The sequence below is a fragment of the Perissodus microlepis genome, chromosome 11 (genome assembly GCF_051167445.1).
Source record: "Perissodus microlepis isolate ML-2025 ecotype Zambia chromosome 11, ASM5116744v1, whole genome shotgun sequence".
In the NCBI taxonomy this organism is placed as follows: Eukaryota; Metazoa; Chordata; class Actinopteri; order Cichliformes; family Cichlidae; genus Perissodus; species Perissodus microlepis.
Genome location: NC_140471.1, coordinates 35,536,038 through 35,560,988, shown reverse-complemented (window position 1 = coordinate 35,560,988; position 24,951 = coordinate 35,536,038). Strand labels below are relative to the sequence as shown.

Below are 24,951 nucleotides of genomic sequence, written 5' to 3'. Positions count from 1 at the left end.
TTTGTTTTTGTCGAATTGGGGACACTGTACTTGTACAATGTCACACCTGCTCGAAAGCATGAAAATGTTCTGCACGTTTTGCTGGAAATAAACTGTCAAACCCACGTGCATTAACATGTCCGTGTCTGTTCTTACCTTATCAGACAGCATAGCGTTAGTTACCCGAGCTGAGCACATGTTGTAAGTAGAAAGAGAGCATATTTCTCCTATACTGGCTTCCCTTCAGGTTTTTTCAGGTTTTGACAGGCCTGACTGTGGGAACATTACAGCAGATCAACAGTTTCTGAAATACCTGCCAACAAAAACTGTTTTGCTGGGTTTGAACTTGGCTTGAGTCGGTTGTAACGTGTGAGTCACAGGTTATTTACATGAGTAACAAACTGGCAGGTGATTGTGATGTGTTGTGACTTGAAGATCAGCAAAATAAGAATAAAATAAAGCTTTAAATGACAAAGTATAACATTTGGATTCAAATTAGCAGAGTAAAAGTCAAAAGTAGCACAAACACTTCAACAAAGTACGAGTAGGCTGTGTAAAACTGCTCTTCACTAAAGTAAGTAAAGTAAATTCATGTCTGTAACATCAGTGTCCACGTTTTAAAAAGAGTTAGAACTCGTAACTATTTCATAAATTACAATGAAACCAAGCAGGATGAGAAGTTACAGTCTCACATCTGTAGGCGACTGAATGTCTGACAGATGTGAAGAGAGCATCAGTCAGGTCAGAGAAAATCTGACTGTGTTTAACTGTAACAAAGTATCTGAAGAGAGCAATCATTTAGTGATCGTCACCTGAAGGAAACACATATCAGAAGAACAGACAAACGATTAGTTCGTTTTCAGTGTCACCTCATTGTTCATCTGTTAGAAGCCGCTCACTCTTATCCTCATCGAGTTTAAAGGAGCTGCCATGTTTGGTCTTTTTTACATTACACCATGAGAGGCAGAAAGACTCAGGAATCCATTTCATTTATGCTTCGTATTCTTTCAGATGTGAAGTCACAGCAGCCCAAACCCTGGAATGTGCATGTGTTCAGAAAATAAATGGTTTTATGTTTTTATGAGTGATGTCATCCCTTTAAACAGCTTGGACTGCAGCCTCCGACTCGGAGAATCATTCGTTTTATCGATCGCTGTAATTAACAAAAACCCACAGCTATCAACCGTCGTGATACTTTACCTTAAACATTTATTTTTCTCCTGCAGTCAGCTAAAACCAACGCAGCCTGTCTGTGTCGAAGATACTTGTGGTGCATACCTGCCCGGCGGGCACAGTCAGGTTAGTCGGGTCTCTACGTGTTAGTGAGTCCGCTGCACTCTCTCCAGGTCTGAGCTCAGCTCCTCATCATGTCGGGCTCCAGAAGAACTGTGGACGATATGAGGGTCTTGTTTCAGTCCTGCAAAGGCTTCGATCCGCAGCAGACTACGGATTTTTACAACAGCTGGGCTGAGACGTACGAACAGGTGAGGAGAAAGAAAGGCCTCCTGGGCTGACTCTGTGTGAACCAATAAATAAATATCAAACGCGCTTTAACTGGTCTTTGGACTCAGTCTGGCAGTGAAGACCAGTTCTTACCGTTTCTTCTTTGTTTCTTCTCAAATAATCAGAATGTTTCCGCCCTGACCTCAAGCAAAAAAACAAAAAACCCCGAAAACTTTCAGATTGGACCTGAGATTTTCTCCTGCTTTTTTTTCCTTTTCTTTTTTTTGCCTGTCCCGTTTGGCTCTTTTGCCATCAGAATTATTGTCTAAAGGCAAAGAAAGATGCCCAACGGATTTACTTTACCAAATTGACCATCCCAGCCTTGCCGTAATGGTCCATTTGATTCACCTTTTATTGTTTATTTTATTTTCACTTGCTGAATACGGGACAGACTTGACTGGGGGAAAGAAAGAGGGAAAGAGAAACAGCTGAGAAGAGGGACAAGGGCAAAAAACAAAAACCAACAGAATGGGCAGAAAAAAAAAAAAAATCCATCTATCGATCACCTGGATCACCTGTTGAGAAAGAAAAAAGAAAACAAGCAGAAGAGAACAAGAGTAATAGAATAAACAGCATCACAATGATATATGGGAATATGACAGTAAATACTAACTATTAAACATTATTGTGCAGCACGTAAGATCGACAGCGCACAGTGTGCTTTGAGGTAGGAGCCAAAAAGGGTGTAGTTTGTGTGTGTGAGCACCCGTGTGTACACCTGTGAGCATGGACGCGCTTGTTTTTTTAAAAGGTTCCTTCATGTAATGATCTGCTAGAGGGTGTGGGGGGGCCACAGCCCCGTCCTCCAGGGCATGAAGCAGGTATGGAGGAGATCAAAACTCCAGACATCCAGAGGCCCCCAGAACACAAGAGACCAAGGAAGACCAACAGAGGGGCAGCCGCACCACTGTCCCAGAAAGAGCTGAGGAGAGTCCCAGATGAGGGGTCACTCAGCAGCCGCGGAGCAGAAGCCAGGGGGGGTTGCAGTGACGTGCCCGTGAGCTCCGCCGGCAGCCAGCTGTGCCTGAGTGACCGAGCCCCAGGCTGAGAGGTCGAGGGCACCCCACCCCCGAAGTGGCCCGAGCGAGCCCCAGGCTCCAGGCCCCGATAAGCAGCCGCCAAGGAGTGAGCCGGTGTGTACCTGGACGCCCATCCCCAGACACAAAGAACCACCAACGCACCGATGTCTGAGGGAGTCCGCCACTGGCAGGGGAAGTGGTGGTGGGGGGAGATAGGCCTCCATACCTTGGAGGGCCTGAGATGTAACCAGAGAGGTGGCATCTGATACCCAACCTGACATATAGACACAGACATACAGGCACACACAGATACAAACATCCATTCCCACCCTCATGCTCTCATATGCACTTACTCCACACTCAACCAACGTGGAGACAGACATAAAGAGACGCTGTACACAAGATCACACTCCCCAAGCGTACTCTACGAACCGGGTCTAGGTACCCTTGCCCCTGGAGGGGGGAACTGCACCCAGACCCAGGTGGTGTAACCCTTTTCCCTGCGGTGGGGAGAGGCAGACCGCCCCGACTCCGCAGCAGCAGGGTGGCCCCACACTCCAGACCGCAGTCGGACGGCCAACTCCTCCTTCTAGCCCCCCCGCTCCAGCAGGCCACAGAGAACGGGGGTGTGAGAAGACTCCAAACCTCCCTCCACCCGCTCATTGTAGTGTTGATGCATGTGTGTTCTAAGGTGCATTTAAAACCCAGGAGGGCATGGAGCTACCTGCCAGAGAGCAGCAGGTAAGCGCATAGCCCCTCCTGCTAGCCCTCAGTGTCTACGTGTATTTAAAAGTGAGAGGTGGGCAACGACGCCAGGGGTGAGGTGTACACCCTGATGGTCTTTTGGAATCCGTGTAGCGTGCCCACCCCCAAGATCCTATATGTATGTGTAATGAGAGTGTGAGTAATGTGAATGTCTAAGTTGTGGGATAAAATTGAGGCAGAGGCAGCCAGAAGGGGACAGAGGGTAGCCTCCTCTGCACCCTGGTGACACACCCCTACTCCAAGGCCCTGCATGTGTGGGTGGTTGTGGTGGAGCGGGAAGAGGGAGGCAGCTGGAGATGGGGAGGGAAGGAAGGGAGGGGCAAGTGACCCCTCCCTGGGGCCAGCTCCCCCGCTGACCCCAGTAGGCACCCCCATACTCCGCGACCCGCCAGGGAAAGGGGGCCCAGGCCCATCCAGACCGGGGCCCAGGCCCATCCAGACCGGGGCCCAGTGCAGCAGCACCGCCCGGCCCCACAGAGCCCGGGACAGTCCACCCAACCCCACCACAGAGAAAGCTGCATCTACCCCGTCATCCACTCATCTTCCAGACTACACAAGACAATAGACGCCCAGGCTGAGATCTTCCTCCACCTCTCCTGTATCTCCCCCTCCTGCAGAGAGAGTTCCTGAAGAGAGGAAAGCTCCTGCAAGATGTGACAACCTCCCTCACCAGTTGAAGAGCCCCCCAGGTGGCTCGACGCACCGGCGGCACCCTGCGCCAGGGCCAGGCCCCCACCCACCCACCCACAACCCCGGCAACACACCAACCAGGACCCAAGCCCCCGAGGCCTGGCCAGGGCCCCAGCCCAGAGACGGAGCGCCCCCAGAACCTCACGCCCATCCCGGACCCACCCAGGGGCAGCCAGGCTACCAGGTCAGTAACCCACGTCCGTCAGCACAGACCCTCCCCTAGCCCCGCTGCACGCAGCCACGAGGAAACCGTCACCTGAGAGCCAACAGAGCCCCTAATTGGCCATGACCGCTACCCCGGGTTGAGCCCCCCAAGAAAGATGCCTCCGGGGAACCCCCCGACGCCCTAAGCCTGTCCCTACCCCCACACCAATCACAACAATGAAGACGGGACCAAACTACGACCCCCCACCCCCACTAGGTGATGGAGCTGATCAAAGGAGCCCAGAGCAATTGATCTGATGTGGTGGCAGAGGCTGTATCAAGACTAATGTAATCTAATAGATAATTTCTATATTGGTTAGAATTAAGATTATTTTTATTTTTCCAGTTCATGAGGACTGTTTTCTTGGCTATGCATAGGGCAGTGAAAACCATATGGGCTATATTCTTTTCTGTAGTGACATTATCTAAGCTGCCCAACAAACACACTAAGGGGGAAGTTGGAATGTTACATTTCAGACACACTCCAGACCGCAGTCGGACGGCCAACTTATCTTCACAGAACGAAATAATAAAGTGTAACTTATTTCTCTCTGAAAACAGTGTGGCAGTTTAAATCAGAGGGGACATGGTGCGTTACAAAGCCCCGACGACGGAGGATCGATCCAGAGGAGAGTTTCATTATTACAGAAGATTGAGCCGTTGAAACCTAAACTCTGTGTGGCACAGCTGACCCGATGAACACCGAACATTCACCATCAGATCTGATTTAGTGGAGACACTCTGAGGGCCAAATGTAAACGCTTCATAGAATACGTGAGGGAGAGCGACATCTGTCCCACAGGAAAGAGGAAAGAGAGCAGGACAGGACGCACTCAGGGAGGAGAGCAGCGCGTGAAAACTGAGGAAGATGGTTATGATGTCACAAGAGGTCACAAGAAAAAAGCAAGCAGAGCATTGCCGTTAAGAGGCTGCTCATGCTGGAAAACAATTGGAAATTCTGGAAATTCAAATAATTCTGTAAAGAAGAGTGAGCAGAGCTCCTCCGCAGACACGTGAAAGACTCGTTGCAGGATAACACAAACACTTGACTTCAGGTCTTGTCGCCAAGTGTGGCACAACTAGTTATTATTTATGGGACAATTATTGCAGGGAGATTTGGGAAGTTTTTCCTCTAATAAATGAAATCATCAATAAAAATTTTCAGTTTACTCGGTTTGTCTAATGTTCACATTTGTTTGATGATCTGAAACATGTGGGTGTGACAAAAACAGCAATGGACAGCCTAAATCCCAACAGCCAATAAGAATACTTTGTTTTTTCCGCTGCTTTATGTTGACAGGATTCGGAGACAATGAAGTACAGAGCACCACAGCTGGCCGTGGATTTTCTGAACGACCACTTCTGTGGAAGTCGTGGAGATGCTCAGGTTCTCGATGTGGCCTGCGGATCTGGACTGGCTGCAAAACTGGTGAACCAATAACTGGAAAACTCTGGAAGGTGGCACCTTCCAATAACTGGAAGGAGCCGTCACTCTGAGCTGATTTGAGACCTATAGATGTTTAAAATGCTGATGTCACAAATGGGATTCAGGAAGTTTTACTGTGGTCAGCATTTTTATGAATCACACGTGAGGACATGTTCAGATTGATCTAATTATGGAAAAACACAAAACAACAACAACATTTTAATGAATCCCAAATCAGTTTTGTAAAATAGTAAATGCAAACATGAACTTACCATCTTACATGTGATTCTTTTTGAAAGTGGGAAATTTCAGCAGTTATTCAAAATCTGTGAAATTCATCCTCAGACGAACATCCAGAGTTCATGGAACGGGCTCAGAACTGATCGTCTTTTCTCTGTATTTAGATGTTTGACCTCGGCTTCAAACACTTTGTGGGAGTGGATGGTAGTAAGGGCATGCTGGAACAAGCTGCTAAGAGTGGCCTTTATCGGGAGCTCAAACTGGCCTTACTGGGAACAGACCCACTGCCTGCACAGACTGGTACATCACACTCACACTCTGAGCTAACAAAGCAGATAACCCGACAGACACATTAGCACCACAGACAAGAAGACAGCACCGCCAGCTGATAGTAAAACAACACAATTGAGAATAACAACACCTGAGGTTTTATAGAATATGGGGGACTGAAAGTGCCAAAATAAAAAAACTAAATAAATACATAAGCAGAGATGGGCAGTAACGCGTTACTGTAATCCAATTACTTTTTTCAAGTAACGAGTAAAGTAAGGGATTACTATTGCAAAAACGGTAATTAGATTACCGTTACTTTCCCGTAGGAACGCTGCGTTACTGCGTTACTAAAACCGTGATTTTTTGCGAGAATGTCTCATGACAGTGACGTAAGCGAGTGCGACGTTCGTGACAACAGCTGTGCGCAGATCAACAATGGATCATATATCGAGTGCGGAGAGAGTATGAGCGTGCAGCGTTTAAAGCGTGGAAGTACTGACCTTACTTTGAGTTTGATTCCATAAAAAGTGACAAAAACATCAGCGTCCGTTGTGCGTGGGAAGAAAACTTCTTTTTACAGCGAAAAAAACCCTAAACTTCAGAGAAAGCACCGAGTAGCTACGACGTGATGGGAAACACACAGAGAAACTCGCGGATTCTTCCACTGACCGCTGCGCCACACCTGCACCAGGGTAAACCTCCGCCTGCCCCACTCCTGCTTTACAGGTGAAAATAGAGCAACAGGACCGCTAGTCTGTGACTTTATTTATTTCCTGCTGTGTTTTACTTGCATCTATTTGAAAGACTGAGTGTAAACACAAAAAAACAAATTATTTTATGTGCTGGAATGTGCAGAAAATAGGTTTAAATATTAAACAAATTTCTTCCAGTCAGTGAATGTTGCATATAATTAAATTTTTGCTTGATGCATAAAGTTAAAAGATTAAAACTAATAAAACAAGTTTTAAAAAGAGACTTTTCCATTTGATTACATTTTGTATGATGGATTATGCAGAAAAAGTAGAACTGGGCTGAAAGATCTATCGCTTTATCACCTATTCAGGTTGTAAATCGTGTTTTTAAAAAGTAACTAAGTAATTAATTACTTTTGGAAATAAGTAATCAGTAAAGTAACGGGATTACTTTTTGGGGGAAGTAATCAGTAATTAGTTACTGATTACTTTTTTTCAAGTAACTTGACCAACACTGTACATAAGTAATGAAACTGGTCATTAATAACTTAAATTTTTTTTTTTTTTTTTTACTTTAAAAGATAGTTAATTACTTAACTATTAAGTATTTGATAACTCGTTTGCCACAGCTCAATATGAATTTATTTTATCTGTCAACCCCACCCGTCAAAGTCAGGGGGCGGTGCTAATGCTGATGTAGTCAAAACTTTTGCTACCTATTTAATTTTATAAATATAAGAAATACTTTTATTGAGGATATTGATTAGTTAGATGCTGAAAATATATTTATGTCAACAATGGTCTGAAACTGCAGCGCATCACGGATCAAAAAGAGAAGAAAAAAAAGAGGGAAGACAAACAGTAAAAGCAAAAACAAGACATGAAAAAACCTCACAGAGTAAAACAGGAAACTATCCATGAGATGAAGATTAAAACTAAAAACACTTACAGAGGAACACAGGAGGCTTTACTCTAAAGCAGGGGTGCTCAATACGTCGATCGCAAAGGTAGTATTGGTAGATCGCATGGCATTAAAAAAAATAGATGCCAGCCTATCATCCATCCCGTCACTTGATTGATACAGGGAAGCCAGTCAGATGACATCAGATTTTTTCTGACGCTTAGGTCGCTGCGCATGCGCAAACAGCGGCGCGAAGTGTAGTAAAACTGACAAGCTAGTCAGCGAGTTAACTCGAATTTTTAGCTCTCGGTTTTTTCTCTTAAACCTAAGAAAGGGTTAAAAATGAGTGAGGGAGCTGGACCAAGTAAGAAGACAAAAACGTATCACTTTCATACGGAATGGGAGGAGGACTTTTTTTTCACGATGTCATTTTCGAAGTGCGTTTGCCTCATCTGCCAGGCTACCATCGCAATGCCAAAGAAGGGAAATGTGGAGCGGCATTTTCGAACTGTTCACGGAAAATACGACACTACATTCCCGCCGAAAAGCGAGCTAAGAAAGAAAAAGGTGAATAAACTAAAATCCCAGTTGTCCAGACAGCAGTCATTTTTCACACAACAAACTTCAAAAGCGAAAGCTGCCACCGAAGCATCGTTCCGGGTGAGTCACATCATCGTTAAAAACAAGAAGTCTTTTCAAGATGGAGAGATGGTAAAAGAGGCATTCGTTGAAGCAGCTGACTCATTGTTCCGAGACTTTAAAAATAAGGCAGAAATAACATCTTCGATCAAAGCTCTCCAGCTGTCAAGAAGTACAGTTACACGGCGCTGTGAAGCCATGGCGGAGGATTTAACCCAGCAACTTTGGAAGGACATCGGAGATTGCCAGTGTTTCTCACTGCAGTTGGACGAATCTACGGACGTGAGTGACACAGCCCAGGTGTGCATTTTCATTCGTATGGTGTTTACTGATATCACTGCAAAAGAAGAGCTATTAACAGTCCTGCCCATGAAAGAACAGACGCGAGGAGAGGACATATTTCAGTCGTTCAAAAACTTTATCGAGAAAACCCAGCTCCCAGTGTACAAATTGGTGTCTATTACCACAGATGGAGCACCCGCAATGGTTGGCCGCTTGAATGGATTTATTGCCAAGTGCAGGCAGGACGATGCTTTCCCGGACTTCCTAAATTACCATTGCATAATCCACCAACAAGCGTTATGCGCTAAAATGCTCAACATGAAGGAGATCATGAATGTTGCAACGAAGATCGCCTGTTCTATTCGCGCCAGATCTCATTCAAAGACGGTTATTTCGTGCACATCTGGAGAAGGCTGACTGCGACCACTCTGAGTTGTTGCTACACACTGACGTGAGGTGGCTTAGTCGAGGGAAATTCCTGCAAAGATTTCGAGAGCTCTGTCCGGAGATTAAGGAGTTTTTCCGTGTAGCTGGACAAGCAGAATACATGCAACTTAATGACGGTCAGTGGCTGTTAGACTTAGCATTTTTAACCGATCTGACAAACATGTTGAATGACCTTAATCTACAGCTGCAAGGAAAAAACAAAACAGTGATCAACATGATCAGCTCAGTTAATGCTTTCAAACGAAAGATGCAACATCTCTCTTTAAAGCTGCAGCGCCATGATTTGATAAACTTTCAAAACCTGGCGTCAGAGCTGGAGATGCAAGGGATGGCCTGTTTGCAACTTGACAGTGCACGCTACACAGAGCAGATTGACAATTGTCTGTCAGAGTTTGACAAACGCTTTCAAGACTTTTCTTTGCTCGAGCCAGTCGCTACCTTCATGTGCTATCCTTTTCGGGAAGATGCTGAGGTCGATTCACTCGCATCAAAAATTGCAAAACTATTTCACCTGAACTCTTCTGGAGTGGAAGATGAGATTTTGACACTACAAGCCGACATTGAGCTGAAGTCCAGAGATCATGGACAGTTCTGGAACTTACTCACAGAAGTAAAGTACCCCAACATGAGGAAATGTGCTGCCTCTTTGACTGCATTATTCGGCTCCACTTATTTATGTGAGTCATCATTTTCCCACATGAAGATCATTAAGTCCAAGTACCGTTCCACCATGACTGATGAACATTTGGAAGTGTGTTTGAGGCTGGCCGTCCGCAGCTACTGTCCGGACTATGCATCCCTGGCTGATTCAATTCAGTGCAAGTCATCAGAGTAAACTCAGGTAATGACAAAAAATTTACATTGTTAATTGTGTTGTGAAATATTGGATATTGCGGTTATGCATGTATATACGTTGTAGATATAAAGAATCCTCAATATATTTATAAATAAGTATATGTTTTGGATTTTTGTAGTGGGTAGATCATTTTGACTTGGTCATTTTATAAGTAGCTCACATGCGGAAAAAGTGTGAGCACCCCTGCTCTAAAGACACGATAGAGGAAGGAACACGAGAACATTACACGAGAAAGAAGTGCAAAACAAAAGAGGAACCAAAACGTAGAAAAACCCACAACGTGACAATGCCAACTTTTCACCCCAAAACAACTAACTCCTCTAACTCCTCTGTAACTAACTCCTCTCTAACTAACAACTCTAAGTAACTCCTTTTACTAACTCCTCTCCCTCCTGGTCTGCTTCTGGTTTCAGGTGGGTTTGATGTGGTGATCATTACTGGTGCTTTACGTGATGATTACGTGCCGGTCAGCGTTATCAGGGAGCTCTGCAAAGCTACTAAACCAGGTAACCAACCAACTTTCAAACAAACAAACTGATGTTAATCTGAGTGAGATATTTTTTTTTCCATTTAATCTAAAACCATTTATCTGATGTGATGAACTCAGACTCTTCTTTAGCTTTCAATAATAACATAATCAATGCTGTGATGTGATTTTTGGAAGACGTCTTGATGCATCTCAATCATCCAGGTAAGTAAATCTCCAAAGGTTGAGTCTGTTCATCTGGACGTTTTCAGTGGGAGAAACGTTTCGTCACTCATCATCATCATCATCATCCAAGTGACTTCTTCAGTCTCAGCTGACTGCAGGTTTCAATCTTATAAACAGTACATTTGCATAATGACTGAAACCAGCCCACTGAAGGAACAATGGGCTGGGAGGGCAGTTCCTTAATCTTAATTATGCAAATTGTCATGACCATTGATCAATAACCATTGATCAACAACCATTGATCAATAACCATGAGTCCCATTCACAGAGAGTTGGGGAATGGCTGCAATCACAGCATTGTAAGATGGTGACAGATGTACCTTAGGCCCCTCCTCGATTCAGAGATGGTCTTTCCCTTTTCACGTAAATGGCCTCCTTGACTCCGCCCTCAAACCAGCGTTCCTCCCTGTCCAGGATGTTACATCCTCATCATTGAAACAGTGTCCACTGACCTGTAGGTGTAAATAGACTGCAGAGTCCTGGCCTGACGAGGTGGCTCTTCTGTGTTGTGCCATCCTCTTCGCCAGAGGTTGTTTGGTTTCCCCGATGTATAAATCCTGGCACTTAACAGCGTACACTATGTTACTCTGTTTGTGTCGGGGGACCCGATCCTTGGGGTGGACCAGTTTTTGGCGTAGCGTGTTTTGGTGTTTAAAAGCCACAGAGACCCGGTGTTTTAAAAAAATGCATCTCAGCTGCTCCGATACTGCTGACACATCACTACAGGTTTTTGCTTAGGCAGCGGTTGTCCTTCTCTCCTGGATCGGCTGGAGCTTTCTTTTGGCGCCTTCCCAATTTTGACAAACGTCCAGCCGAGATAACCACATTTACTCACTGATGACACCCAGTTTATCCTCCAGTGGATGATGAGAGTCAGACCTTTAAGTACTGATCTGTATGCGTTGCTGATCAATGGTCATGAGAATTTGCATAATCATAATGAAGGAACTGACCTCCCAGCCCATTGTTCCTTCAGCGGGCTGGTTTCAGTCATTATGCAAATGTCCTGTTTATAAGATTGAAACCTGCAGTCAGCTGAGACTGAAGAAGTCACCTGGATGATGACGTTTCTCCCACAAAACGCTACGTCCAGATGAACAGAATCAACTTTTGGAGATTTTTAGACAGACCACCACACACCTGCTAAGGATATATATATATATATATATATATATATATATATATATATATATATATATATATATATATATAAAATAATCTGGTTGTTGTTGGGTCTTCAAATGACAGTAAATGGGACCTCAGATGAATAAAAACACACAATATGTGACAGCATGTGGCAGAGGACTCATGCTCTCCTGACGCTCTCCTGACGTTGGAGCACATCCTACAGTGTCCAGCAAACCTGAGGAAACTTTCTGTTTTTCAAAAAAACGAAAAAGGTCATAAATTGTTGTGGTTTTGTTGTTTTTTTCTCCTTCAGGGGGCTACGTCTGCATGTCCAGAGTGGACCCAAAGTCCGAGTCTGGAAACAAATACAAAACATCTATGGAGCGTGAACTGCAGCTGCTGGTGGAGGAGGGCCTGTGGAGCCCTGTCGATACCAAAGAGATGCACAGATACATGATGGATGTTTATAATGATAAAAGCAAGGATGATAAAAGGGAGGAATTCCTCCAGGGAACCATGTACCTGTACAGGAAGTCTCTTAATAAGCTGTAAAATTGGGAGTGGAGCCAAAAATGTGAGCTTACATATTCGTCGAGCTTGTGCTGGCGTTAGCGTTAGAGTACAGGGTGCCTTGGATGGTTATTGTTGTTTGTTGGCGATGTATATGTAGCCCTCATTTACTCAATACCATTAAATAAATGGGCTTTGGGTTCTTTTTCTAGTGTACTCTCGTACGATATTTTTAAATTAACTTCTCTTTTGTTTCTGGGATCAATGAAGCTTATTCCTTAACAGTAGCACTACACGCGAAAATGAACACTAGTGTCTATAGTGCAGTAAATCATGTCATACACCATGTAAAGTAGAGCATTGCAACCCTCCTTTAATTTACCAAACAATGAAAACAAAATAATAAAATGGCAGATTTCAGTATTCAGGCAAACCAAAGAACACACACAGCAATTTACCCACTGTACACAGAATCTCCACACATACAGTGTAAACCACCAGTGATAAAACAATTATAGTCCCAAACTAAACCTAAAGCCGGCAGAGATAAACCCTACATTGCAGGCCTGTATTGCTCCAGTATAAATCCAAAACGATCTCCCAACCGGAAGTTCTTCACTCAACGAGCAAAAAATAAATAAATAAACTCAGTACCTTGTGAGACGTGCAATTCCCACCAGCTTAATCTAGGCAACAAGTTGTCTTCAGCTCCTTCAGAAACACTCCGCTCTGAATGCAGTAGCACAAAGATGAGGAAGGTGTGTGATCTCCACGTGCTCCACAAGCTACCTGTTTTAGCTTCCCACGTTGCCAGAGGTACTCTGAGTGACGCGGGCACTCAGAGTGACTATCTGGGGTGTGTCCGTCGTTATCCAGTTCGGTAACGATCCTCTGCAGCTTGTTACGTTCCACAACTTTAGCGAAACGGCAGCCTACAGTAGTCCTTATTAGCGAACGGCTGGGTTAGCCTCACTTTAACTCAATGCGTGCAGGCCGCAGTAAACAAAACACACAGTCCAGCAGCTTCACGCCGAAACTTTACGTGTCATGTCACTAACTTACCGACACTGTGACTTATCTGTCCGAAAAGTCAAAACACACTTACTACTAGTACATAAAAACAAGCTAACTTCTCCGGATGCTCCGTGTAACTCACGCACCACCGCTCTCCCTCCTCGCGCTCTCCTTTTTTCTCTTTTTCCTTCTCCACCCTGTGTTACCTTCACAGACCTTATCCCCGTAGGAAATTACATTTCTCGCAAACAATTCACAAGAAAAGAAAGATAACTTATTTTAAACAATGCAAACATGTTTTTTAATCAGTTTACATGAACTTTTACCTTTTTAATATACAAGAAAATTTAAATAAATGAACTCTTTGATATTTATATTCTTAGACTTCACTTATCTTTTACTATTTATGCATCTTTTTAACCCGGGTTACATATATAAATTAAACTGAATTGAATCAGAAGTCCAAGTCAAGTCCTTCTAAAATCAAACCTCACCATCATGACAGCGTTATCTATGTAAACCTTTATTTCAGTGGTCAGCACATAAACAACAAAGCTCAAAGTTTACTGAGTTTTTATTTCTTCCACTGGATGTTTTGCTTATGTTTCAGAATTCTTCAGTAGATTTCAGCTCACGAGTTTTTAATGTCTCTCTATGAGAGCATGAGGGTGGGAATGGATGTGTGCCTGTGTGTGCCTGTATGTCTGTGTCTATATGTCAGGTTGGGTATCAGACGCCACCTCTCTGGGGACATCTCAGGCCCTCTAAGGTATGGAGGCCTATCTCCCCCCACCACTTCCCCTGCCGGTGGCGGACTCCCTCAGACATCGGTGCGTTGGTGGTTCTTTGTGTCCGGGGATGGGCGCCCAGGTACACACCGGCTCACTCCTTGGTGGCTGCTTATCGGGGCCTGGAGCCTGGGGCTCGCTCGGGCCACTTCGGTGGTGGGGTGCCCTCGGCCTCTCGGCCTCTCGGCCTGGGGCTCAGTCACTCTGGCGCAGCTGGCTGCCGGCGGAGCTCACGGGCACGTCACTGCAACCCCCCCTGGCTTCTGCTCCACGGCTGCTGAGTGACCCCTCATCTGGGACTCTCCTCAGCTCTTTCTGGGACAGTGGTGCGGCTGCCCCTCTGTTGGTCTTCCTTGGTCTCTTGTGTTCTGGGGGCCTCCAGATGTCTGGAGTCTTGATCTCCTCCATACCTGCTTCATGCCCTGGAGGACGGGGCTGTGGCCCCCCCACACCCTCTAGCAGATCATTACATGAAGAAACCTTTTAAAAACAAGCGCGTCCATGCTCACAGGTGTACACACGGGTGCTCACACACACAAACTACACCCTTTTTGGCTCCTACCTCAAAGCACACTGTGTGCTGTCGATCTTACGTGCTGCACAATAATGTTTAACATTTAGTATTTACTGTCATACTCCCATATATCATCGTGATGCTGTTTATTGTATTGCTCTCGTTTTCTTCTGCTTGTTTTCTTTTTTCTTTCTCAACAGGTGATCCAGGTGATTGATAGATGGATTTTTTTTTGTCTGCTTATTTAGTTGGTTTTTGTTTTTTTGCCCTTTATCCCCGTCCCTCTTCTCCGCTGTTTTTTCCTCCTCTTCCTTTCTCCCTTTTCTTTTCCTCATTCAAGTCTGTCCCGTATCTAGCAAGTGAAAATAAAAAAATAAATAAAATAAACAATAAAAGATGAATCAAATAGACCATTACGGCAAGGCTGGGATGGTCCATTTGGTAAAGTAAATCCGTTGGGCATCTTTCCTCGCCTTTAGACAATAATTCTGATGGCAAAAGAGCCAAACGGGACAGGCAAAAAAAAAAAAAATAATAATAATGTCTCTGTCTTACATTGTCTCTGGTCAACACTCAGCATTAGCACACTGTCACTATTTTTACCTTTAACAGGGCCCTTAAACATATCTGCTTCAAGAGCACAGCATCAAGTAGCAAAACCAGTAGAAACCAGAAGTAGCAGGAATTCAATTCAACTAAGTTTTATTTATACAGCACCAAATCACAATAACAGTTGTGTCAAGGTGTTGTATACTGTAAGGTAAATATTCCACAGAGGAAATGGAGAAACCCTATGAGCACTTTGGCGACAGTGGGAAGGAAAAACTCCCTTTTAACAGGAAGAAACCTCCGACAGAGCCAGGCTCAGGGAGGGGCGGGGCCATCTGCTGTGATTGGTTGGGGTGAGAGAAGGAAGACAGGATAAAGACATGCTGTGGAAGAGAGACAGAGGTTAATAACAGGGATGATTTAATGCAGAGAGGTCTGTTAACACATAGTGTTAACTATTAACAACTATTAAAGGTGATATCACTGAAAACAGGTACATACGAAAACCAAATAAGATTTTGTAACCATTAATAATCTGTTTTAAGCAGGAATAAATAACAAGTTAATGTTTCAACTCATTGTAGGATGTTATCAGAATACTTTAATAATCCCTAAGGAAACTATGTGGGTTACTTTTGCTACAAGACACTAACAGTAACAGGCTAAACTTATTTAAATAATACAATATGTTACACACACAGGTTACAATATGTGTTCCTCTCCTGTGCTCAGGTTTACCAACCTACAACAGGCTTGCCCCAGACTCCCATCTCACCTCTAACAAAAGGATCCAACTTTATCGAGGTTTGTGTGCTTCACCTACTATTTATACCTTTTACCTTTACCTAAGTCCTAAAGTGTATATTTATTTCTTACTCTTCTTATATTTATTGTTGTCTTTTGCACTGAATGGAACTGGAGCCTCGCCGTCTCTGCTATGTACTGTACTGTACAAAGATGACAATAAAGTTTACTTTGACTATGACTATTCCTCAAAGCTCGGTCAGATTCCAGTAATTTCTGCACAGAAATTCAAAGGCTGTCAAATGTTTGAACGTTTTTGAATATTTGATTGAATCAGCCGTACGGTGGCCAGATCCACACAAACTAGGACAAAGTGTTTCCATCAGTGGGGGCAACGCCAACATAACCTGGTCACTGATGTTTCTCCAACCACCACCACAGGTTCAACAGTGGAAAGAAAACACCTCTTACTGCTGCATGATGGGAGTTTCTTCACACTGTCACTGTTTTTAGAAATTACGTTAAAAACAGTGACAGTGTTTTGTAAGAAAGGAAGTTACTTTAAAAGAGGGAGTTAGCAACTTTACAAAACAGAGTCAAAGAGAAAAGAGTTGCTGAAATAAAAGGAAGTTTGAAAGTGACATTGGGACAGACAGTCACAACCATCTCTCTCTCTCTCTCTCGCTCCAGCAGAAGCAGCAGAAGGTTAAACTGAAGGACGTCAGCAGAGGACTGAGAATGGCAGTTTGCACTGAAAAGACTCTGTGGAGCTTCATGTTCCTCCTGACAGGTGAGACTGAAGTGATGCTTTCATTAGTTTTTAACCTCCAGAGAAAGCCGACACTGTCACAGGAACAGGAAAGAAGAAAGCAGAAGGGCGTCTGAGCAGATTTATTAGTGTAAAAGAATTTATGACCTCATTGTTTTTCTCTTTTTGCTGAAATGATGACCCTGGCTGCACTGCTATAAAACATATTTGCTTTTTTTAACATTTCATTTATTAATGAAAAAAAAAAAACAGTTTAAACTTACTGTGACAAATGTGACAAAGTAACTGCTGCCTGAGCCTAATAAGTGTTGTGTGACAGCTGTCAGTGAGTCTTACTTCACTCTGCAGGAATTCAGAAAACTCTTCTTTGCAGAAATGTTTACATTCAGTCACATTGGAGATATGTACTAATAATAAAGTAACAAAAGTACATTTTTAAAGTAATATCTATAAATGAATCTCAGTCAAAAGAGGTTGAAGAAAGTTTATTTTAACACAATTTTACACAATATCATAAACTCTTCGTGGCACAATCCTAATGTAACACATGATTGTTTAAAGCTTTCAGGTAAATGTAGCTGAGTAACTGCTACAATATTTAATTTTGCGATATAAGTACAGATAGACGTATAATTTCATTTCACAGGCTGTACATCCTCAACTCATCTGCTCGTATGTCAGGCCGGAGATGTGAGGGAGAACGAACACCGGTGTGTGAGGAAATCGATAGACAGAGAAAAACACTTTATTTCTTATACATGTTTTTTGTTGGTGTACAATAATAAGTCCATGGTTTGAACATCCTTCTAGCTCAGCGCCCTCCATACTCGATAAACTACATGACCTGACGTCCTCGTGTAGGCCTTTCAGTGTCATAGCGACCACTAGATGGCACTATCAGTGGCCCGCTACCTTAACAGTGAACCATGCAAAGAACATGTGAGCTTTATTCGTTGGAGATTATGTATCAGAATTTCAGGAGCAGGACCACGCCCCTAAACACGCTCCTTCCTGTTGTCACCTACATAGTTTTCCCCAGTTCTGCAAGCTGTTCATTCTCGTTTACGTGCCCCACTCCATCCTTGGAGGCCTTCCCCAAACCGCAGCTCAATTCATGTCCAAGCATCACCTTTACCTACTCAAACACTGTCAAACCTAAAATGAGGACGTGGGCCCAGCTAGTGAAATGATGGTTTGCATGTTTAATACGTGTTGTGTTCCTTGGAACACTTGCAGGATGTTACGGTGGGCTTCAGCATGTGTTATTGCATCAGTAGTTATAGTATGAACATTTACATATAATTACTTCTATACCATCTGTTTCCAGGTGCTGTGGGTCAAACTGTGATCTATCCTCTCACGTCTACCTGTGCTGTCAGAGGATCCACTGTCACCCTCCCTTGCACCTTCACACCTCTGAAGTCTTTCAGTGATGGTCAAGGAGAAGTTCCTCTAAAGATCATCAGAGTTCTCTGGTGTAAGAACCATGTGATCTGTCAGGGCACCACTCCATCTGTGTATGACAGCAACTCAGCAAACATCGATTCTCGTTATCAATATCTGGGAGACAAGAAGACAAACTGCACTTTACAGATCAGAGATGTTCAGCAGGGAGACAACGCAAGCTTTCGCTTCAGGATGGAAGCTGATCATCTTAAAGGACATTTTACTAACCAGACAGGAGTGACTGTCACAGTTGATGGTGAGAGAAAAATATCCTGACATTAATAAAAAAACATAAATGAGCATTCAATGAAACTAATGATCACTTTGATTTTAGATTCGACCAAAATGAGAATAATCAGCTCCAGTGATGATAAAAAGTTGAGCAGAGGTGAAAACATCACACTGCTCTGTGCTTCAGTCTGCACTTTCCACCAACTGGAGGTCACCTGGTTCAAAGATGGCCACGCCCTCTCAGACACTGGCCCCTCCCTCCGTCTCAGCCCTCTGACTGCAGAGAATTCTGGGAACTACACCTGTGCTCTGAAGAGCATCAAGGAGACTCTCTCTGAGCCGTACAGCCTGCAGGTGGAGGCGGAGGAACGACAGCCTGGTATCTTTATCAGATATTACACAGACTGTAAATACACTGCAGGCGTTTCTCTAATGCACAGCAGAGGGGGCTGATGTCAGTCAGTAGAGCACTTTATAGAACAGAGAGATTCAAGCATACTTCTATTCGTTCATGGATATTCGGTGTAAAGTAGCCAGAGTGTGAAAGATAAAGGAGAAGTGAGCCTCTAAAAATGAGCTTCAGCTGCTGTTTAAAACAAACCACTAATTCAGCTGTTCTGATGAAGACTGTTTCAGAGGCGCCACAGCTGGAAGCCTGGTCACCTCTGGATTTAAACTCAGAGTATTGAACAGTTAAAACGCAGAGAGCAACAAGGTCTCAGCAGGTCTGTTATGTAGGGAGGAGTCGGGCTTTGCAGGGATATAAATGCAATTAAAATATTTAAAAACATTTGAATTTCCACAGTAAGCCAATGAAGAGAAACAAGACTGGTGTGTGATATCTTCATGATAAATTATATGGAAAACCACAAACAACGTAACCATAAATGATGCAAAAATAAATAAAAGTTTACAGTTTTTTGGAGAAAAAGGGGATTTTTGTCTAGTCTGTTTCTTTATTTGTAAATTTCTTTATGAATTATTTCTGCATTTTACAGTTGATGGTAACCTGCCTCTGATAGTCGGCGTGGTGTCGGGTGTCCTGCTGGCTGTCATCGCATTCATACTCTTCATCTTCATCATCAGAAGGTACAAATCACACTTTATGTGTTTCTTCTACATTTAAAATTTTTAACATTTTGGTGGCTTTTAATGTGTAAAGAATCGTAAAGGACACACACACACACACACACACACACACACACACACACACACACACACACACACACACACACACACACACACAGAGAGATCCTGTTTAGCAAGTTGGGCTGCCAGAAGTAAAAAATTCAGATATGATCTCAGCTGTAAATTATATTTTTGTTTTATTTTACGAGTGTTATTTTAATGATAATGATTCCAAAAAGTCACAGGAAACACAGACGTGTGTGACATGTTTTGTGTGCAGAAAGTTTTGAACATGAGCGGAAACATATCAGAACTATAAACATGAAGTATTGATGAATACTTGCCTGCATTTTTAAATAAGTCATTTCCCCAAATGTAAGTGCGAGAAGCAGCAGCGAGAACTGTCAACTCTGCGTTTATTGTTACACAAGAATTGCAGTTCTGAACTTCTCTAGGATTTCCTACTTCTGAGTTATGATAGTAACGTATAAAATTAAAGATGTTTAAAGCACACTTTTACACAGAAATCATACAAATCGGTGCATAAACGTTCTAAACCTCGATCTGAGAAGATGAATTAAGTCTGTTCATTATTAAACTTTTGCATAATGAAAGAATCTGTTGTGCGTAACAGTCAAAAGAGAAACAAGTATCCAAGAAAGAATTACATTAAATTATTGTTATGTGCTGATAACCACAATGGAGGAGAAGGGAAGCGAAGCTGGTCTCTGGCACATAATTGTGATACAATAAGACAAAATAATGTCGAGGCAGCAAGTCAAGGTCAGTTTATGTTTTCTGTGAGTTACATGTGAGAAATGTGGTAAAAACTCTGGTTCAGCACGGCCTCCTGCTCACTCCGTCCGAGCAGCTACTTCTCCTAATTCACACTATTTCCACTGGTGTACACAAAGCAGATAAGCTCCTGCTGTGTTTGTGTGAAAGGACAACCGTGGAAGCTGCCTGAGTTTGTGGGAAATCAGCTGCAGACACACAGAAACAACAAAACATATATAAATGGTTTTTTTTGCATGATAATGCAATACAGCTAATCTGTTTTCACAGTTAAGAAATACTTTGTTTTATAAAATGTATACAAATAGAATAGAATAGAATAGAATAGCCGTTTGTTGTCATTATACATGTAGAACAAAACTATAGTGATTAGATAAAACATCAGATACTTTGCGCGGCTCGATGTGATCTTGATCTCCAGCGTCGCTCTGCATGTCTACAGCTTGAGTTCCTGTTTCACTCTTAGATTCAGACGTTATTCGGTGAAGCTACAGTCTTAAAAAAGCCATTTTTAATTCATGTCTCCAGTTTTCTTAGCATCGCGCTTTCTTTCTCTTTGCCCCTGATTTTCTACATTCATGATTTTAGGTAGATCTTCTGGTTCCTGTTGACATGACAGTCATATTGTTACAGGAAGCTGGCAGCAGCAGAGCATCAGAGAGCTGATGGAGGCGAGACGGAGCCAAAGGTGAGTTATGATTTCAAAGATAATTTCGGACTCTCGTAGAATATTTCATCTTAAATGAGCACAGAGGGGGAGATTATGATCTGTCTACGACTACGTGAAATCTAAATGGTTGTCAGTGACTGTACTCCTAAACCCAGATGCCATTTTGATGTTGTTTTCTTTTAATGGTTCTCCAAAGTCTTTGCAATTAATGGTCAAAAACATAATAATGGTTGATCATAAGATATTGGTTCATACGGTTAGGGATCGGGCCGGGGAGCTCGACAGTGATGGCTTTACACACGTCTGTATTTCTGGCTGTTTTCAGCATCCTCATGACATCTACAGCAGCATCCAAGAAGAAAGTCACCAACAGGAAACCAGCCGAGCTGTGGAGGACGTCAGCTACGCCTCGGTGCAGTTCCAACACAGCCATGAGAGGAGCAGGTAGGACAGACAGCTGTTCAGCTGTGAGGATGGAAAGTCTTTGCTTGATGCTTGTAGTGTTTCAGATTTTCAGGTGAGAAACAGACACGTAAGAAGAAAATCAGAGGAACTAAATTAAAATGAATAAAAGTTACAAACATCATTATTATTTGTTACTTGTTTTTACTTGTACATTTACCCTATAAACATAAAACACAGCTAACAGCTAACAGTAGCTACAAACAGCTGAGACATTTTGAAAGATTTATTTATTTTAATAACTGCAGCAGCACGAGGACCATAAATAACTGTGTGAGTTAAAATAAGCTCTTCTTACATCTCAGGTAAGTATGTGATGAGGTTGTTGACTCACTGAAAAACTGTCGATTTGATGCCATGCTGTGATGCATTCTGGGACTCTGGGTTTTCTCTTTGGTGTGTAAAAGTCGTTGGACTTCTTTTACTTGGTGACTGCTTTTAGGCTTCCTATTAATTCTAACTCTTGGACTTCGTTGCTTGCAGCTACTTGCTCTTTATTTTTTCACATATGGAATTTTCCAATCATTAGAATCAGAATCTTTATTGTCATTGTAGCAACAAAGCATTGAACAACAAAATAGAGACACAAATCTGCAAAAGAAGAATAAAAGAACGCAGTAGACTGACTCATCCCCCCAAGAAATGAGTCCCCCCCACCGTGGTATCGTCTGCAAACATTACAGTGGTGTAACTGTGGTGCAGGGGGCTCAGCCCTGTTGGGAGCCAGATGTGGGCGCTCACTCTAACCCCAGATGTTTTTATGGCGCTCATGTGGAGTTTTCTCTTGGTTTTCACAGGCACGTGGAGGAAGTCGATAATGCCGTTGTCTACTCTTCACTAGCCAGTCGAGGCTGAAGTCGCACTCTCACCCACAGAACTGAAAGGAGCCACGCTGACCATAGGAGAAGCTGCAGGAAGCTCTGAACTGCAGCACTTTGTGTTGATCTGCTGCAGTCTGACTTTCATACAGCAGCAGGCAGCTCGCTGCGATTATCAGATTCCTCTTGTGAAAGCTCTGTGGTGCAGACAGTTGGATAAATTCATAAATGCAGCTTTATGTCTCCATCACAGCCTCCATCAGTACTACAATGGTATTGTTCTAGTGTGATGACCCTGTCCACCCTGCCTGGGGGGCTACGTGTTGGTTTGGCAGCTGCTTCTTGCAGGCCCTGCAGAGGAATCATGCTTTGTTCAAGATCAGCATCACTGGCAGCGTCTAAGCTCGATGCGTCTCTACTGAAAGCTCAGTTGTTGGGTGTGTCTGCCTTCTGGGTTTTGGTTGCTGTCTGGTTTGTTTTCTCACACTATGAAACATCACATTCACGTACAGTACTGAGTGTACCGAGCTCTGTTGTCAGGGCGCTCAGTCTGTGACGCAGCAAGTTTATTTTGTATATTTGATTTCTTATGATGTATCAGAGTAATGGTAAGTTCGTGTGTTATTAGTATGTCTTAGTTAGGTTTTGTTTAGATAAAATTTCATCCATGCTCCCCTGTGTATGTGTTGTTTTCTGTTTCCTGTGAAAGTCTGTCTTGTCCTCCTGCATGATTTTTAGTTATATCTTCGTTCCCCTTATCTGTTTCCATGTTCCTCTCCTTGTGTTTCATTCAATCTTCCCAGTCTGCTTTATGATTCATGTCTGTGTTTCCCACGTCCAATTGTCAATCAATCAGTCTTGTGTTTCCATGTTCAGTGTGTTTAGTTTTGCTTCCCCTGTGGCATCGTGTTTATTTGTGTCAGCTGTGTTTCCAGGTGTTTCCACTTCCCTCATTACTCTTCTGTGTAAGATAAGATAAGATAAGATAAGATAAGATCCATACCTTGGATGTTCAGTGGTGGCAGTGGAGGATGTTTGTGCCTGTGGAGGTCTACCACCAGCTCCGTGGTTTTACTGGTGTTGATCTGGAGGTAGTTCTGCTGGCACCAGTCCACAAAACCATGGGTCAGTTCTTGGTACTCTTTGTCATCCCCATCAGTGATGAGGCCGACTATTATAGAGACGTCAAATAATTTCTGCAGGAAGCACTGGGTGGAGTTGTGGGAGAAGTCTGCAGTGTAGATGGTGAAGAGGAACGGAGCCAGAACCGTTCCCTGTGGGGCCCCCGTACTGCAGACGACCCTGTCCGACACACAGCCCTGAGTCCTCACATACTGTAGTTGGTCAGTGAGGTAGTCTAGGATCCATGTAGTGAGGTGACGGTCCACTCCTGAGTCTCCAGCTTGTCCTTCAGGACTGTGGGAAGAATGGTGTTGAAGGCACTGGAGAAATCAAAGAACATGATTCTCACAGTGCTCCCAGCGATCTCCAGGTGCCAGGCTGGTAGGCAAACTGAAGTGGTTCCAGTGATGAGCTCACCAGGGGCTGAACCAGGACCGGTGTCCAGGGTCTTGATCAGGTGGGATGTCAGAGCCACTGGCCTGTAGCTGTTGAGGTCATTGGGATGTGGAGTCCTTGGCACTGGTAGCACACAGGAGGTTTTCCAGACCTGTGGGACTCTTCTCAGCCTGAGGCTGAAGATGTGCTCCAACACAGTTGATCTGTGCAGGACCTGACGACCCTTCAGCTGATGCTAACTGGACCTGCTGTATTTAGGTCCTCTGGTTTCCTCTGTTCAGTGTCAGGTCGTCTGTTGTCTTGTGCGTCAAGTCTCCATGTTCCAGGTATCTATGTATGCCAAGTTTCACATTTAGAGTTTTTCATGTTTAGTTTTAGTTTTTCCAGTTTTTGTTATAGTTTTTTTTTCTCGGTTCTCTTTGTATTTCTCCATCAGCCATAATAAACGGCTCGCTTTCACGTAATACTGAGTTTGTTTCTGCGCTTTGTTTTGTCTACAAACGGGTGCTCGAGTCTCCTCTCAGCACAGTCTGCGACTGTGACGACTGTAAATACGAGTTTTTCTCTTATGTTTGTGTAATTTAAATAATTTCTTCACTGACACTGGTCTGCAAAACATGTCTGACTGAACCCTCTGGAGTCCCTCTTACTGTACTCTGTACTCTGCACTGTACTCTGTACTGTACTCTGTACTCTGTACTCTACTGTCGTTCACATTCTCGCTCAGAGGGAGAAGGATAAATACTAAAAAGCTTCCCTGAGCAGCACTTTTGTTCTTGTTGCATCATTTTGTAAATATGGAAGTTTTTAGCAGGAAACATCCGTGCTGATGAAACTGCACCAGCAGGATGCAGCTCAGTTTCTTCCTCATCTCAAAGTTTAGAAAAACGGTTTCTTTTTTTAATTTCTCACCTTGAGGACGTGGGCTGATTCGAGTGTGAAAGGCTGTTTTCAGAGGAAGTACCAAAAAAAAGAAACGTTTCTGGGCAATTTTGGAGAACCAGGTCAGCAAGAAAACAGTTCCTGTAAGATGACTTCACACGATCAAACCACAAAATAAATAAATGTATTCTTAGCATCGTTTAGATGTAACGATGAGGCACAACAATGATACAAATACAGGATATAAGAATTTAAGAATCTTGAGGCTTCTGGAGGAGTTTGTTGTCCTAATGATGAACAGGAAGAGCAAAAATGTGCCTTTGTGTTCACTAAAAATGAGCAAAATTCAGGATGCAG

The 24,951-nt window shown here is 43.4% G+C and overlaps 2 protein-coding genes across 2 annotated transcripts; both read left to right on the top strand.

Moving 5' to 3' along the window:
* The first annotated feature begins 1,261 nt into the window (after nt 1–1,261).
* On the top strand, nt 1,262–12,324 carry LOC146378410 (methyltransferase-like protein 27). Its single transcript, XM_084944485.1, has 5 exons — nt 1,262–1,463; nt 5,461–5,589; nt 5,991–6,126; nt 10,330–10,422; nt 12,070–12,324. Exons 1-5 carry the CDS (start codon nt 1,347–1,349, stop codon nt 12,306–12,308), a joined length of 714 nt encoding a protein of 237 aa, XP_084800611.1. The 5' UTR covers nt 1,262–1,346; the 3' UTR covers nt 12,309–12,324.
* Nucleotides 12,325–16,594: 4,270 nt separating this feature from the next.
* LOC146378409 (uncharacterized) lies at nt 16,595–24,164 on the top strand. Its single transcript, XM_084944475.1, has 7 exons — nt 16,595–16,665; nt 17,972–18,346; nt 18,425–18,700; nt 19,320–19,410; nt 20,878–20,932; nt 21,240–21,358; nt 22,174–24,164. The coding sequence occupies exons 1-7, from the start codon at nt 16,614–16,616 to the stop codon at nt 22,229–22,231; spliced, it is 1,026 nt and encodes a 341-aa protein (XP_084800601.1). The 5' UTR covers nt 16,595–16,613; the 3' UTR covers nt 22,232–24,164.
* The last annotated feature ends 787 nt before the right edge of the window (nt 24,165–24,951 follow it).

What these genes read in the sequence shown, in the direction of transcription:
- LOC146378410 (XM_084944485.1), top strand. Translation starts at nt 1,347, where the DNA reads ATGTCGGGCTCCAGAAGAACTGTGGACGATATGAGGGTCTTGTTTCAG. An exon ending in CTGGACTGGCTGCAAAACTG is followed by an intron (nt 5,590 to 5,990) that starts GTGAACCAATAA and finishes CTCTGTATTTAG; the next exon opens with ATGTTTGACCTCGGCTTCAA. An exon ending in CTGCAAAGCTACTAAACCAG is followed by an intron (nt 10,423 to 12,069) that starts GTAACCAACCAA and finishes TTTCTCCTTCAG; the next exon opens with GGGGCTACGTCTGCATGTCC.
- LOC146378409 (XM_084944475.1), top strand. Translation starts at nt 16,614, where the DNA reads ATGGCAGTTTGCACTGAAAAGACTCTGTGGAGCTTCATGTTCCTCCTG. An exon ending in AGTGACTGTCACAGTTGATG is followed by an intron (nt 18,347 to 18,424) that starts GTGAGAGAAAAA and finishes CTTTGATTTTAG; the next exon opens with ATTCGACCAAAATGAGAATA. An exon ending in CACAGCCATGAGAGGAGCAG is followed by an intron (nt 21,359 to 22,173) that starts GTAGGACAGACA and finishes TGGTTTTCACAG; the next exon opens with GCACGTGGAGGAAGTCGATA.